Source organism: Quercus robur, chromosome 6 (assembly GCF_932294415.1).
Source record: "Quercus robur chromosome 6, dhQueRobu3.1, whole genome shotgun sequence".
In the NCBI taxonomy this organism is placed as follows: Eukaryota; Viridiplantae; Streptophyta; class Magnoliopsida; order Fagales; family Fagaceae; genus Quercus; species Quercus robur.
Window position 1 is genome coordinate 45,254,875 of NC_065539.1, and position 17,356 is coordinate 45,272,230.

The 17,356-nt window shown below is 35.0% G+C and overlaps 2 protein-coding genes and 1 long non-coding RNA gene across 5 annotated transcripts in view; 1 reads left to right on the forward strand and 2 right to left on the reverse strand.

Annotated features, from left to right (window-relative positions):
- The window catches only part of LOC126688999 (uncharacterized), an 82,001-nt gene extending 64,889 nt beyond the window's left edge, over positions 1–17,112 (reverse strand). The window contains exons 1-2 of one of the 3 annotated variants that reach the window (XM_050383965.1): positions 16,757–17,099; positions 13,023–13,342 (exon numbers count right to left, since the gene is read on the reverse strand). In XM_050383965.1, the coding sequence (XP_050239922.1) occupies positions 13,223–13,342; positions 16,757–16,957 (321 nt within the window). In that variant the 5' untranslated portion in view covers positions 16,958–17,099 and the 3' untranslated portion in view covers positions 13,023–13,222. Of the gene's footprint in view, positions 1–13,022; positions 13,343–16,756 lie in introns of those variants that run through there. The other 2 variants (XR_007644383.1, XM_050383966.1) reach the window with 2 other exon arrangements.
- LOC126688998 (uncharacterized) lies at positions 66–3,370 on the forward strand. The gene is made up of 4 exons (XM_050383964.1): positions 66–1,646; positions 1,734–2,075; positions 2,170–2,799; positions 2,886–3,370. The coding sequence occupies exons 1-4, from the start codon at positions 72–74 to the stop codon at positions 3,093–3,095; spliced, it is 2,757 nt and encodes a 918-aa protein (XP_050239921.1). The 5' UTR covers positions 66–71; the 3' UTR covers positions 3,096–3,370.
- LOC126689001 (uncharacterized) lies at positions 3,792–5,165 on the reverse strand. The gene is made up of 2 exons (XR_007644384.1): positions 4,630–5,165; positions 3,792–4,237 (listed from the first exon to the last, which is right to left on the reverse strand). It is a non-coding gene; the product is annotated as an uncharacterized LOC126689001 (long non-coding RNA).
- Positions 17,113–17,356: the final 244 nt, after the last annotated feature.

Sequence of the window (17,356 nt, forward strand, 5' to 3'; positions counted from 1 at the left end):
GGTCAAAAGTAGAGATTGAGAGTATATGTAGGGATTTTGGCTACTCTGAAGTAGATACGCTATGGTATAAAATGCCTGGTGTGGACCCAGAGCGGTCAAATTTCCATCAGGTGGTTGATGATGATGCTGCTATGTTCATGACTGACTTGGTGAAGGGATATGGGGAGATTCATGTCTTTGTGGAGCATCCAGTGCATGAACCAGTTGAGTTACCAGTGGAGGATTTTGATCCCTTAGCTGCTGCATTACCTGGTAGTGAAGTAGAAGGTGTAGGTGTAGAGGTTTTTGCTAGTGACAGAGTGCTTCAAAATGATAATGAAGAGTACAGACCTGATTTTTCACAATTTGGAGGCCATGATGATGCTGAATTTGTTAATGAGGAAGCTTGTGCTAGGAGGGCTGGCAAAGCACCAGTTGTTGATGACCAAGTTGAGGAGAGTAGTGAGGGCAGTGATGGTGCATACTTGGGCAGTGAGGGTAGTGAGGGCAGTGAGGATGAGAGGAGTGACTTAGAAGAAGAGGCAGAGGCAGAGGCAGAGCCAGAACCAGAAGTGCAACCAATGAATATTGGTGAAGATAGTCCTGATAGTTGGGACAATCAAGCTGAAAATGCTGAGGTTGAAGCAGGACAAATGGGTGGTGGTGTCATGAATTCTGACTATGAGAGTGAGGAGTTGCTTAGCCTTGATGAATCATCATCAGGCAGTGAGGGTGGTGATGATTCAAGTGATGATGACATCCCTGTTGCTGAGGTTGACAATTCTATTAGGAGCAGCAAATATCCAATCTTTAGGCCAGTAGCCAAAGCTGAGAACCTTAGGTTTGAAAAGGATATGTTGTTCATCTCAGCTAAACAATTTAAAGATGCCTTAACTGATTATGCAGTCCATGGTGGGTGGGGTATAAAATTTGTAAAAAATGACTTGGTGAGAGTGAGAGCCCGATGCCAGCCAGGGTGCAATTTTGTTGCCTACCTTGCAAAGGTGCCAAGGGAGAAGAGTTTTAGATTGAAAACACTGAACATGGAACACACATGCAGCAGAAGCTATAGAAATCCAAGGTGCACAGCATCATACATTGGGAAGAAGTTAGTGAAGAGGGTTAGGAGACAGCCTGGCATAAAGCTTAAGCATATTCAGGAGGCTGTGCATGAGAAGTATGTGGTTGACATAAGTGCAGGCAAGGCAAGTAGGGCTAGAGAGAGAGCTCAAGATGCTGTTGATGGGACCCACACTGCACAGTTCAACCAACTATGGGAGTACTGTGATGAGTTGAGAAGGTGCAGTCCTGGGAGCACAATATTGATGAAGGTGCATACTTATGAGGATGGTGATTTGGCAGCTGAGCATGGATTGGCAACCGGGCTGCCATATTTTGAAAGAATGTACATCTGCCTTGAAGGTTGCAAGAAGGGCTTCTTGGCAGGGTGCAGGCCAATCATTGGTCTAGATGCATGCCATCTGAAGACCAAGACAGGTGGTCAGCTGATGTGTGCTGTTGGCAGAGATCCCAATGATGAATACTTCCCATTCGCATATGCAGTAGTAGAGGCTGAAACAAAGGACAGTTGGACCTGGTTTCTTAATTTATTGCTTGCTGACATAGGAGATGACAAGCAATGGGTGTTCATATCTGACCAGCAGAAGGTATGATGGTAGCTTTATTGCTTGTTGAATTATTTGTAGTTAATGGTAGCTTCATTGCTTGCTGAATTAAATGATTGTGCTTTGCAGGGGTTGGTGAACACCTTTGTTAACAATTGGCCACAGTACGAGCACAGGATCTGCTGCAGACATTTATACCAAAATTTGAGGAAAAATCATCCTGGTGTCATTATTAGAGACCTTTTTTGGAAAGCAGCCAAGGCTACCTATCGGCAAGCATTTGAGAGGGCAATGAATGAGCTAAAAGAGGTGGATGAAGATGCATTCAAATGGCTGCAATCTCAGTCAACAACTATTTGGGCTAGGCACATGTTCAAAAGTGATGGGCAGAGTGACACGGTCTTGAACAACATGTGTGAAAGCTTCAACAGCACGATAGTTAAGTTCAGGAGCAAACCTATAATCACCATGGTATGCATAATTCTCCCTTTCATGTGCATTATGATCCATAGACCTATGTAATTCATGAATGATTAATTCTCCCTTTCTCTCTATGTGCTTGCAGCTTGAGTGTATTAGGCTATATCTGATGACTAGATTTCAAGGAAACAGAGAAATGATTACAAAGGTGGAATCTGAGTTGTGTCCTAAGATAAGGAAGAGGCTGTACAAGGAGAAGTTGGCATGCAGCAAGTGGATAGCATGTTGGGCTGGTCGTATGAAGTTTGAAGTGAAGAATGGGCTTGAGAGTTTCATTGTGGACTTGGAAGAGAAGAAATGCAGCTGTAGGAGGTGGGACATAGTTGGCATACCATGTTGCCATGCCATTTCTTGCATATTTTTCAACAGAGAAGATGCTGAAAAGTATGTCAATGCTTGCTACAAAAGGACTACCTACATTGATTGCTATGAACCCATTATAGAGCCCATCAATGGCCAGAATATGTGGGGTCCTACTGGACTGCCACCTGTGCAACCCCCTATCAAGAGGAGACCTCCTGGCAGGCCTAAAAAGAAGAGGGCACTGGAGCCTGATGAACCTAGAAGTCACAGAAAAAAAAGAGGCCTAGGCATCTCAAAACAATGCAAGTTATGTGGGAAATTAGGACACAACAAGAGGAGCTGCAAGGGAGAAGTAGGAGGGAACTCCTCCTTGCCTGGTACTGCATCCCAAGCCAGTGGGACCACTAGAAGGGTAAGTATACACTTTGACTTAAATATCCTCATTGTTTTGTTTTTCAGTTGGCAAACTATTAATTGTTATTGTGCTTATGCTTGCAGGCAGCCAAGGATGCTCAGCCAACAGTACACAGGGCACAACCAAGCTCTAATGATGATGTGACCACAAGTGCACCTCCAACCCCCACTGATAACCAGTCCAATCGAAGACCAAAAAAACAGAGGAAGAGAAGTGCAGTCAGTACTGAAACCTTGAATGCAACTGGGAATGCAGCAAGATATATGGCAGCAATGAGATCTGCTAAAAGATAGCAAACTGAAGCAGGACCTTTTTTTTGTTGTGCTATATGTTGAAGCACTCTTCATATATTATGTAACTGCTAGAACAATTGGCATATGTTTATGGGCTGACCAAATCCTTTTTTGTATGAATGTGCTTTGTCACATATTTTGTAATTATTGTGGTACACCAAAAACTACCATTGGTGTTAAATATTTTGTAATTATTGTGGTACACCAAAAACTACCATTGGTGTTAAATATTTTGTAATTATTCTCCCATTGTTATGATGATTCAGCTTCCATTATTCAGATTTGCTTTGCTGGTTTTTAGCTTTGGTTTTTAAAATGCTTAAACTCAAATTTGCTGGTTTTTAGCTATTTGCTGGTTTTTAGCTTTGTTGGGCAGTTTGGTGATTATGCAGACTTGGTGAGCATTGGAGTTTAATGTGCTGGGAGTAACCACTTTAATGTGTAATGATGTATGAATAAATGTGTAATGATGTATGAATAAAGAGCTGCTGGTTTGGTAAGTTATGCAGAAACTATGCAGGTTTGGTAAATTATGCAGGTTTAATACATAAAGAGAATTTTGCAGCCATTCAAAATTGCAGGCTGCTGCTGGTTTCCATTCAAAATTGCAGTGTCAAATTGACAGTTGATGCACAGTTAATATCACAAGCACAAACACTTAACAATAATGTAATAAATTGGTACACAAATCATAGATTAATTAAAAAGACCATATTCCATTGCTAAAGTCTTGGATTGCAAAGAGAATTACACCAAAAAATCAGGCCTTTTCCCACTACTACAAACAACACATTCCAACACAAATTATGGCCTTTTTCCACTAGTACATACACCAAAATTCAGGCCTTTTGCCACTAATACATACAACAAAATTCAGGCATTTTTCCACTAACACCTACCCACCTAATGACCCATTCCCCCCCACCTATTTAGCCAACCAGAAGAAGCATCAAACAAAGTAGCATCCCACTTATCACCAGAGACAGCCCCAAGCAAATGAGCAGCCTCTTCTCTCTCTTCCTGTAGCCTACAATTTGAGCTTCAAGGGTCAAAATCCGTTGCCTCTGCTCCGGAATCAGCACCTTCCCACGCTCGCAGATTTCATCATCAAGCCACTGAAAAAATTTACACTTGCGTCCAACCTGACACCCAAGGACCAGATAAATGATGTTAAATGAACAACCAAAATCATGAAAAACAGTAACAAATAGTATTAGCAAATACTACCTTACCAGAAACTAAAATAGTATTAGCACAATGTTCTTGTATTAGCACAATGTTCTTGTATTAGCACAATTTATATTGTCAGCAACAAGCTGAGTTTTTTTTTTTTTCCTTAAATTTTTTAAAATTTTTATTTATTTAAGAAAAGAAATTCTGGGTTAGACTTAGACTAAAGGGGATTGCTGGGTTAGACTTAGACTAAAGGGGATTGCAAGATTGAAGCAAGATTGAAACGAAAATGAACCTGAAGTGCTTCCAAAGTTAAAAACCCAGAAATTTAAAAACATTACAAAGAGAGATACTACCTTACCCAGTAATTTGGACAACCGTAGAACCTTCTTCCAGGGTTGTCAGATGTCCACGAAACGACCACAACGGGTCTCTCCGAGCAGAAGCATCGGGCTGGGCCCCTTTTCCTCAAGCTTCCACTCGATGACATCGAGCTTGAATCCATGGAAAGCAGTTGATTTGAAGGTGTTTTTGAGTTCGTGACTGGTGAGGGACTTCAATCCGTGTGGTGACTGATGAGCGAGGAGCTCAGGAAATTTGGGGGTTAGGGATTTCTATTTGGGTGATTTGGGGTTTTGCTTGGTTAGGGACGGTCACGTGAGTGGCAAGTGACTAGGAATGGGTGGGAGTAACTAACAGTGGTACTGTAGAGATTATTTTATTATTGACTACCAATGCCGTTTGCCACATCAGCCATATCCGTTTATGAAGTAACGGTAGGGACTAAAATGGAACCGCTTTTCTGGAGAGGGACTAAAAGCGGTAAAAAAAAAACTTAGGGACGAAAACGGGAATCGGGTCAAAATGTAGGGACCAAAATGTGATTTTCGCCTAAAAATAATCAATGCCAAACACACACTAAATTTAGTCCTACAAGAGATGTTTCATATATCTAATCCTTAGCCATTCCCAATTTGTTTTAAATTCTACAATTATGGAAGTTGTGCTTGAAAGAATATCACTTTGTAACTATGGTGCATTTCCTCATGCACTTCATTTTATCTTGGATGGTGATAGATTCAATGTATGCTGTTTGGTTGAACATATGAGACATTTGACTAGTTTAAAATTGTTAGGAGGGTTACCTGATATCTCAAACTGTTTGGATTTGATTATATATGTATATGTTATGTAGGTGCGTACTGAGTCCCATACTGAGTGTTTAAAATTATTATTTTACATATAATTCTTCCATGTTTCATCTTCACCATTACAGGATTGTCATCCACTATGAGACCAATAAGAAATTGAGAAAGACAGAGATAATAGTGGAGAAGCATAAAACTAGAAAAGGATAGCTAGATAATACAAAGTGCATCTAATCTTCAAGTCCAAAAGTTACAGGACTGAGATCTGATCTAAGCTATAATACTTCATCACTACACAAGGGAAGTTCTTCTATTTTTATTTTTATTTTTCCATATGAAGTACTACTAGCTAGAAAGAAAAAAGAAAATATTGAGAACAGCTTAGCATTATTGGTCTGCCTCGTTACTAAATATAGCTTTCCTCTTCATCAGATGAACTTGACTTTGCTCAGCGAAGTTCGCTGTGTATCCCACGGTAATTAGCATGGCCCGCAGTGTTGCTATTTGGCATGTTGCTATTGTTAATGGGCTCTTTCATCTGAGAAAACCGGCTACTATATTGATACCCCGGAGGAGGATAATAAGGCCTTCCTGTTCCAGACCTCCTAGGCCGACCATAGTACTTGTCTATTATGGCAAACCCTTCCAACCCAATCTTGACAAGCTCTGCCTGAGATGCCATGCTTAACTGCTTAACTAATCTACAAATCAAGTAACTTTCTCTTGCTCTCTTGGTATCAAGGTTACAGGCTAGGCCCCAATATATAGGAATCACAGAATGCTAGTTCACATGTAAACTAAATTTGGCCGGTGATTCTTTGTAGAATTTTTGGGATATGATCATTGATTTCTTTCAAGGGCCGGTGGCATAGTATTCTTCTTTTCTGGTCCAAAGTTATAAAGACTCAAGTATCTAGAACAACTGTACGTAGAAATACAAAAATAGATGTGTTATTTGAATGTTATTCGGTGGTTGTATAATTTATAAGATTCTTTCGTGGGAAAATCTATACCATTATTTGCATTGCAACCGTATGGTTATCTATACGTGAAATTTCTGACGTAATACTACTTAGCTCATCATGCTTTTGGTACTGAGCTTACTTATGAAGTTTAAAAATTCCCCTCTTTAATTAGCTGGGGTAGGCAGAAACTTGTCAGGGCGCTTATCCAATGCCAACATGGTCCATGGAAGAATGTTTCTTTAACCAAATTATTGAGATTGAGGACCTAGATAATATATAAAAAGAATATTTGAAGCCGTAGCTCACAGGGTACGTAGTTTGTTGACTATATATTAATGTTTTGAGCATCTTTCCTTTTCTTACTTTTCTTAATGACAAATATCTTCTAGTGGGGTTGGCAAATTAACACATTGATCCGCTAATGTTAGAAGCCTTTTTAGTGTTGACTGAGATTGAAGACTAGAGACTAGTGTTATACTGTACCAGTATGAAGTTCTCCATTGAGCAGTACTTTTTTTTTTTTTTTTTTTTGAGAAACTCAATTTTCAATTGAGCAATACTACTTGCTCGATCGACCAAATCGAGAGTTTGGATCAAAAGTTTCAGTCGAGTGAGCCTATTAAGGAGAGCCACTGATTTGCAGGGCTATTTTTCGTTCTTCTAGCTCTAATTAATCTTCTTTCTCAAACTTAAGTTATGTTTCCTTAGCTACGCCCAAAACCAGTTAGGCTCATATTTTATTTTGTATTTCTTGTATTATTGCAATTTTTGGAATCTTGTTCACTTTAATGGTTAGGGAATTAGGCAATGATCTGCTCTGTCTATTCAACCAAATTCAAAATCACACCCAATATCTAATTTCTAAATCTAATTTGTTGCACTAGTTTTTGATATGTCACACTCTTCGGTAGTCCTTGCCTTGTTTCTATGATATATCCCGCAATTCATTCACATAGGGAGGAGAAGAGAGAAAGAGAATGATAATTAATGGAGGCGAGGCCAGAGATGCGCTTATGCATAGGATCGGAAGCTAGAAGAAAGAAACGAAGTAACAACTTGCATAATTACAGGAGAGCTAGAATATATAAAAAAATAAAAAATAAAAAAAAGGTCTTATATTATTACAGGAGAGATGCTAGTAATGCTTCTATGTTACAAGCAAAGCATATTTTCTAGCTTGATATAGAAGATTATATTACTTCTCCAACACAAGAGGAGTATTTACAGTAGTTTTCACTTTTCACAAAGGATACAAGCAAGAGCTAGTATTTAAGCCCTTTACCGTAGCGATTTGCTTTGTATTCTGTAATCACTATCCCACCATAGATCTCTGCGGCCATTTTGCTATTGATCTCTGGCTGTTTCTTAAAAACTTGATGACTTCCTTGATGGAAGTACTGCCTTTCGGCCTTCCTGGGCCGGCCAGAGTACTCTTCCAACAGAGCAAAGCCTTCCAATCCAGCCTTAACAAGGTTTGCCTGAGGTGCCATATTGCTCAAAATTAAGAACAGAACAAACAGATTACAAATCAGTTGTAGCTGTCTTGTTTTCCTGATACAAAGGTTACAGACGAAACCCCCTTTATATAGACCAGCATACCAGCAGCCTTGGGAACCTTATGGCCCAAGTAAGGAACATTGAACCGAAATTTAATAAATTAAGAGAGAGAGAGAGAGAGAATAAGAACAAGGTCTCCTAACCTTTTCGTGATTCTTTTCCAAGATACAAAGTAGGGCTATAAATGAGTTTTGATTTTGTTGGACAATATATATTTTTAGCTTCTGATTTCAATTTTATTATCTTAGCATTTGTAGGATTTATAGTGGATCAATGGTGGGATTTACTTGAAATTCCAATATTACCCACTAGAATTTGGGGCTTGTCTTTGTTTGGCCATATTTCTAGATCTCATTAACCTAGAAAGGCCGAAGCCTTTTGAAAAATGTGGTCAATCAAATGGTGGTTTGGATTTTTTAATTTACCATTTGTAAAAATAAAAAAAATAAAAATCGTGCTATGTGTGTATTTCCCTAATTGTCCTTCTTTTATTGGTGTGTATATGATACCATAAATATCATAGCACCCCCTATAGCTCATTATATAACTACTTTGCGGCTCTAACTGCTATCACAGATAATTATGAAGACTGGTATCGGGGTACCCTGATCAGGAGGCTCAACCTTCATAGGTTAGGGACTACCTTTCTTGTAAGTGATGTTAGGTTCTAAAGTTTAGGACTTTATGTATTTAGAACTCTAATTTGTATTGTTGGCAAACCATGATCAAAACAATGTGTTTAGAAGTGTTTAAAGCTAGCTCAAAGTTGTATGTCAATGTAAAGTTGGAATCAAGTGTAAAGCAGAAAGCAGTGTGGCTTTCGGCCTGGCTCGATCGATCGAAGCTTAGGCTCGACCGATCGAATGTCGGGCAGATTGCTTTTATGCAGATTCGTCCAACTCAGCCCTATGTGTTTTAAAACGTTTTTAGGGTTTCTTATTTTTCCTAAGTATAAAAGGCAAACCCTAGCCACGTTTTAGTGTTGCTCATATTGCAGTTTGTGTAAATCTCTTGTGAGATCTAGAGGAGCTTTCCTTTACACAAACTTAGGGTTTTCAAGGAGGAGATATTCTCTACACCTTGATGATCAAAACAGTTGCTGCCATTAAAGCTTAAAGAATACATAAGCGGGGGTGCTTGTAGCTGGTGGGAATCCAAAGAAAGAAGGAGTTCGTGGATTCGGAGATTGCACGTGGTCGTGTCAGTAAGTTCTACTGGTTGGTAGCATTAGGAAGTCGAGCGGGGGTGATTGTAAGTCCTTTTGTATGAATTTCGATTATTTCTGATAGTGGATTCAAGTTTACCTTAAGAATAACTAGGTCAAATCTTCCCCAGGTTTTTATCGGTTTGGTTTCCTGGGTGATCATATCATGTGTTATTTATTTTCCGCTGCTTTGCATGATTTGATCTCTTTTATTGTGATAACCTAGACTTGCTTAATTGGACTAAGTAATAACTTGGCTGATTACCTAGGTTTAATCAATTGTTTAAGGGGTCTAAAAACTGACAAGTGATATGACATTTACAGTTTTGTATATTAATTTCATGGAAATTTTTAGAGTTTTACAAGAACAAGTATTCAAAAATTAAGCATTTATTGACAAAATTTAGGATTAAACTTGGATAACTAGCTTGGCAAAACTCTAAATGATGATTTATCATAGCTCAGCTTCTGCTTTTTAGTAGGTTTCCATTATACAAAATTTTGGCAAGGGTTGGAATCTAGCTAATTCAAACCGAACAAAAGTTATCAACAAAAAAGCTCTTTAAAAAGTTTAGAGGACAAAAAAAGAAATTCTTGCAATTATATATATATATATATATATATAAAATTTTTGATCCCGTTCTTGATTCATAAAAGAATCGAGTTCGGGAGAAAAGATGAATTTAAAATATCAATCGTCTAGAAATGCCAAAAAAAAAAGGTATTATGGAGTTGTAGGTGAGCATAAAAATAAAATAAAAGTGTGTTATCTAGGTCTCGTTTGGTAGAGTTGTTAAACAACTCATTTTCAGTTTTTAAATAACATTACACATTTTTTCATCCACACGTATTTCAAAAAATTACAAACAACATTACTCAAACTTCTCTACCAAATGAGTCTATGTCTTTTGGTGGATTTATAATTTTTTTTCTTTTTTTTGGCGCTAAATAATGTATAATTTATTCGATTCTTTGGAACAATCTAGTCTCATTTGCATGCAATGATGATATAGACAGTACAGTCTCAAATGGATTTTTAAATCCAGCCATACGTGATATTTCTGACGTAATACTTCTTAGCTCATACTGTGCATATTGAGCTTACTTATAAAAAGCATTAATATTCCTATCTTTCAATGGGGTAGGCAAGATTTGATAGGTATTGAATTGAGGTGGCAAGAAAAACAAAAACGACTAGAGAAAAGGTAGCAGAAAATTGGTCATAAAGCTTATCCATTACAACATGGAAGCATATTTACCCAAATTATTGAGATTCAGATCATAGATAAAATGCATATATATATATATATATATATTTGAAGGGGTAACCCACAATACCTATTTTGTTTACCATAATGTTTAGAGCATCTTTCCTTTTGTGTCCTTTTCTCAATGGCTAATGTTAAGTTCTAGATTAACAAATTTCAATCTAATTTTAATTGAATTTATAATTTGCCATCAAAAATTTAAGATTACAAATCCAAAATAACTTAAGATGATAAAAGTTGAAGATTTTGACAAGCCTTTAATTGATACTCGAGGGATCGAACAAGTGTCTTCAACAATAATCTTTTGATCATGGTGAAAGGAGATTATCATCAATTTCTCAATAGTGGCTCATATATATATGATCCTATATATGATCTATATTAACATTTTTGTAATTTGTTTTGTAAGTATAAGTACTTAGCATAATCCAACTAAATTTTAGGAGTCTGCACCTTAAACTTTCAAAATCTAGTTTTTTTTTTTTTAAATATAATTTACACCTTCTAAGTTTGTTAATTATCATTTTAATCCACTAAGTTTAAATTTTTTTTCATTTTAGTTTGTTAACTTTGACGGCAATCATTTTTGTTAGTTCGTTCGTTAGCATTTGGAAAACACCTCTAATCCTTTTAAAATGTCATCATTTCATGTTTGTAACATTAAAAAATGACTTAAAATAGTGTTATTTTAAGAGAGTTAACTGTGTTTTACAAATGGTAATGGATGGAAGAAATAATATATATGACCATGTTGACAAAGTTAAAGGACTAAATTAAAATTTAAACTTAAAGAACTACAATGACAATTGACCAAACTAGCTAATAGGGTGTATATTGTATTTTTACCTATTTTTAGGTTAAGTATGGAGTATAATGTAAAAAATTTAGTTCATTATAATGGTCTCTGAATTGGGCAGTCTGCACTTTATTGGAGCACATTCAAAATCTTACCTAATATCAAAGGGCGATGATTGTTACACATCAAATATCTAAATCAAATTGGTTGCACTGGCTTTTAATATATACGGCAGTACTCGATCAGTCGATCTCTTCGGTAGTCCATGCATGGGGGGAGAGAAGAGAGAAAGAGACTAAGATAATTAATGGAGGAGATGTGCCCATATGTACAGTAGGGCTAGAAGAAATTAACAGTCTAAACGCTTGCATAATTACAGGAGAGCAAAGATTATCAAAATAAGCTCTTATATCACTACACAGGAGAGCTTTAGAAGATACAAAGTGCTTGATTGCATGATTACAGGAAAGCTAGCTACCTAAAAGTGCTTTTGCTTTCTATATTACATAGCATTTTTGCTACAGAAGAGTACATATATTACTTCTATAATACAAGAGGAGTATCTATAGTAGTTTACACAAAGTATATGCAAGAAAGAGCTAGTATTTAAGCCCAGTACCAAAGAGAATTACTTTTTCGTTAGTAACATCTGTAACCAGTGTCCCACCATTGATCACTGGAGCTGGCATTTTGCAAACGATCATCATGATCTCTGGCTGTTTCTTTTGAACTTGACTTCAGTGATGAATACTGGGCCTCCTCGACCGGCCATAGTATTCATCTAATAGTGCAAAGCCCTTCATTAATTCTAATCTTAACAAGGCCTGCCTTTGCCTGAGATGCCATTTTGCTCAAAAGATCAACAACACAAACATATATAGAACTCAATTAATTGTCTTTGTTTTCTTGATGCAGTCTAAGGTTATAGGTGAAACCCCCCTTATATGGAACTTCCAGCAAGTGACTCTATCTTTCCCACCTTATGGCCCAACAGAGAGAACGTTGAACAGAATGTAAAAAAAGAGAGAAAAAAACGAAGCCTCCCACCAATGGTGAATGTTGATTCTATTCAAAGATGCAAAGTAGGGATAGCTTAGAATTTTATGAATAGATCACTAATCCGCTTGTAGAAAATTCTTATTTGTTCTAATCTATTTTATAAACAAGCTTAATTCAAGCCTAAGTTTAAGCTTGTTTATTAAACAAGCTAGTCTAAATATTATAATGTACTTATGAAATTTTCATATATGTATGAAAAAAATAATTGTGTTAGTGCTTATTTAATTATAATTATATTTATTGTTATTATAATTCAATAGTTAGAGGTAAAAGATTTAAACCTTTAAATGTCTTCTTTGAAATTTCTCAAATGTGCCAATTGAATTATAAAATTCTTGATGGATAAGTTAACTAGATAATTTCTCATGCTATCCGTGGATACTTTGCAAATTCATTTGAAATATTTTTTATGTTTTTTAAGACCTATTTATAATACTTAGTTTGTTGTATAATATTTATGTTTTACCAAAATATATTGTTAAATACTTTGAAATTCAGTTTTCTTAATTCTTATTTTATATATATATATATAATTGTCAAAGAATTGGTTTCCTAATATTAAGTGGAATTGCTCTACTCATCTAAATTTTCGAGATTGGAAGAGTCAAATTTTTCGACATTTGTAAGAGACTAACATATTATATTATTTATGGCTCCAATTGTTATCTCATATAAATAATAAAGGAGACTGGTATATATAGGGGCACCTTAACTAGTAGGCTCAGCCTTCATAGGTTAAGGACCACCTTTCAAGCAAGTTTTATGAAATTTATAGTTTTGTTTATTTCCTGGAAATTTTTAGAGTTTTACATGAGCAAGTATTCAAAAATTAATCATTTATTGACAAAATTTAGGATTAAACTTGGATAATTAGCTTGGCAAAACTCTAGATGATGATTGATTGCAGCTCAGCTTCTTAGTAGCATTTCAACAACACTTCCACAGTATGATTGGATTTCAAGCTTGGAACAACAAGATTTTTGGCAAAGCTTCCATAGTCAGGTCGGAATCGGGTTTTGAATCACACAAAATTTTGGCAGGGCTTCTGCCGTCAGGTTGGAATCTAGCTAATTCAAACTGAAAAAAAGTTATCAACAAAAGACTCTTTAAAAAGTTTAGAGGATGAAAATAAATAAAAAATTCATGCAATATTATATATATTTGGTTTCGTCCCTGAGTCATATATTTAGGAAAAAATGAATTTAAAATATCAACTGTCTAGAAATACAAAGAAAAAATTGTATTTGGAGTTACAGGTGAGCATAAAAAATTTTAAAAAAAAAAAAAAAAAAAGTGTGTTATCTAGATGTCTATGTCTTTCGGTGGATGTATAATTTTTTTTTTTTTTTTTTTTTTGTGTGTGCTGCATAATGTATTTAATTTATTCGATTCTTTGGAACAATCTAGTCTAATTTGCATGCAATTAATGATCACATAGTTATCTTAGAAAGTGCAATCTGTAAATAGATTTTTAAATCCTGCAATATGTGAAATTGTTGGGTTTTGTGGAGCTTAGTTGTGTTTGATCTGGGTTATGATCTAACCCGAAATAATATTACTATGGTTTTTAATGGGAGATTTTTTGAGATTTAGTCCATGCAGTAAAGGCTTGGGAGTTTGGGAGTAATGCTCCGAGATAAAAAAATTTGGCCCATTTTGTAACTCATTGTGAATCCTATGCGCAAGATAGAAAAACTGTTGTTTTGAAGATTAGGATTTCATGTAGTTTTTTAGAGAGAAAACTGTACTGTCGGCTATCGCATCTTGTAATTTTCACTGTGAATAGTAAAATCTCTGCAACTCTGTAGACGTAGACAAATTATCAAACCACATAAATATTGTTTTGTGTGACTGTTTTCTTTGGCGCATATTTTTCTCTATTTTTGCATCTCACAAATCTAAAATTTTGTATTTATTCCCTTCAGAAATTTCTGACGTAATACCTCATAGCTCATGTTGTGCATATTAAGCTTACTTTTTTTTCTTTTCTTTTTTTGAGGAACGCATATTGAGCTTACTCAAGAAGCATAAATATTCCTGTCTTTCAATGGGGTAGGCACACTAGCAACTCCACGTTAGAGCTAGGTGGTCATAGGACCACCCTGACCTGAAAATATATATATATATATATATATATATATATAATTAAAAAAAATATGAATTATTTTACCCTTAAAAAAATGTGTGACCACCCTTATAATTTTTTTAAACCCACTAAATTTTTATACTAAGGCTACAACTCCACTCAATATTTTTTTTATTTAATATGAATTTTGACAAATTCACAATTAGATTTTTTTTTTTTTTTTTAATATCCTCCATGCTTGCTAAACTTCAAGAAGATCAAAGATCAATAGCTTATGTCATCAATCGAATGTTTAAATTTCAAGTTGTTGTAGTATAAAATTATATACAAAGAATAAGTTTATGGATCAAATAGTAAATAACATCCGATTGATATAAAATTTGACATGTGTTTTAAGAATATAAAAAACATGCAATTTAACAGTTAGATTTTCAAAATATGTAGCCATATTAATTTGTTTAATGAAAGTTATAATCTTAGGCTACAACTAAGTTTGTAGTCAAATTTTGTCCTCAAACTTGGTTCCTCTTAACAATATATTGAGCCCTTACCCCCAAAAAAAAAAAAAAAAAAAAAAAAATCCAAGAAAAATTTTATTTAACTAAAATTTTGAAAAAGATGTAGCTTACAGCATTGATAATGAGATTATCATGCCACGATTTCAAATAAAAATATTTGTAGAAAGAAATTGTAAGACATTATGTATTGGGGTTTTTTTTTTTTTTTTTTGCTTTTATTTTTGGTTGTTGTCAATATGTAAATTTATCTTTTTTATTTGATTTTGTTTAATTTAAGTTTCTTCATGACTACCTAAGAAAAAATCTTGGAACCGCCACTGAGTAGACAAGATTTGATAGGAATTGAATTGAGGTGGCATGAAAAACAAAACCGACTAGAAAAAAAGGTAGCAGAAAGTTGTTCATGGCGCTTATCCATTACAACATGGAAGCATATTTACCCAAAATTATTGAGATTCAGATAATAGATAAAATGGATATATATTTGGAGGCATAGACCACGATACCTATTTTGTTTACTTTACCATAATGTTTAAAGCATCTTTCCTTTTGCATACTTTTCTCAATGGCTAATCTTAAGTTCTAGATTGAATTTCAATCTAATTTTATTGAATTTATAATGTGCCATCAAAAATTTAAGATTACAAATCCAAGATACAACTTAAGAAGATAAAAGTTAAGGATTTCAACGAGCCTTTAATTGATGCTCAAGTGATCGAACAAGTGTCTTCAAAAATCTTGTGAACACAGTGAAAGAAGATTATCGACAATTTCTCGATAGTGGTTCATTGGTGAAGAATCAATACCATCTATTAGGTAGGGTTATTGCATGTTTAAGGTCACACCATATTATGATGTGATCACTCATCGCAATTGTACTTTATAGTATTTTCTTTCAAACTAGTTTGGAGAAAAATTACTTTAAGTAGTTTATAAAAATTTAATTATCCACTAGCAATCTTTTTTTTTTTTAATATATGATCTATATAACATTTTTGTAATTTGCTTTGGTGATTTAAAAGGTCATATGATTAAAATACATGTAGAGTAATCCTATCCTTGAGTTTAGAGTTAAGTATAATACAACTAAATTTGAAAAACAACACTAATCCTATTAAAACAACATCATTTCATGTTTGTAACATCAGAAATGATTTTAAGTTGTGCCATTTTAAGAGAATTAATGGTGTTTTTTAAAAAGTAATGGACAGAAGGAATAATATGATCACGTTGACAAAGTTAACAAACTAAACCGAAATTTAAACTTAATGAACTAAAATGACAATTCAACAAACTAATAGGGTGTGGATTGTATTTTTACCTATTTTTAGGTTAATTAATATATATATAGAGTAACAAAAATTAGTTCACTTTAATGGTCTCCTAATATCAAAGGGCGATGGTTGTTACTCACACTATGTCTACCATATTTTACCCAATATCAAATATGTAAATCGAATTGGTTGCACTTGCTTTTGATATATACGTCACTCTATTCAATAGTCCTTGCTCTTGATTCTACAATCCTCTGAAAGTCTAATGGAGGGAAAGAAGAGAGGAGGAGATGTGCCTATATGTACAGTAGGGCTAGAAGAAATTAACAGACTAAACACTTGCATAATTACAGTAAAGCAAAGATTATAAAAAAATAAGCTCTTATATCATTACACAGGAGAGCTGTTAGAAGATACAGAGTGCTTGCATGATTACATGAAAGCGAGCTACCAAAAAGTGCTTCTGCTTTCTATATTACATAGCATATTTTCTAACTTGCTACGGAAGAGTATACATATTACTTCTGTAATACAAGAGGAGTATCTATAGTAGTTTACACAAAGTATATGCAAGAAAGAGCTAGTATTTAAGCCCAGTACCGAAGCGAATTACCTTTTCGTTAGTGAAATCCGTAACCAGTGTCCCACCATTGATCTCTGGAGCTGGCATTTTGCAAACAATCATCATCTCTGGCTGTTTCTTTGGAACTTGACTTCGGTGATGAATACTGGGCCTCCTTGACCGGCCATGGAATTCATCTAACAAAGCAAAGCCCTCCATTCCAATCTTAATAAGGTCTGCCTGAGATGCCATATTGCTCAAAAGATCAACAGCACAAACAGATATACAACTGAATTAACTATCTTTGTTTTCTTGATACAGTTAAAGGTTATGAAACCCCCCCTTATATAGAACTTCCAGCAAGTGACTCTATCTTTCCTATCTTATGGCCCAATAGAGAACGTTGAATAGAATGTAAAAAAAGAGAGAGAAAAAAACGAAGCCTCCCACCAATGGTGAATGCTGATTCTCTTCAAAGATGCAAAGTAGAGATAGCTTAGATTTTTATGAATAGATCCCTAATCCACTTGTAGAAAATTCTTATTTTTCCTTATCTATTTAATAAATAATTTTAATTCAAGCCTAAGTTTAAGCTTGTTTATTAAACAAGCTAAGCCTGAATATAATAATGTGTTCATGTAATTTTCATAC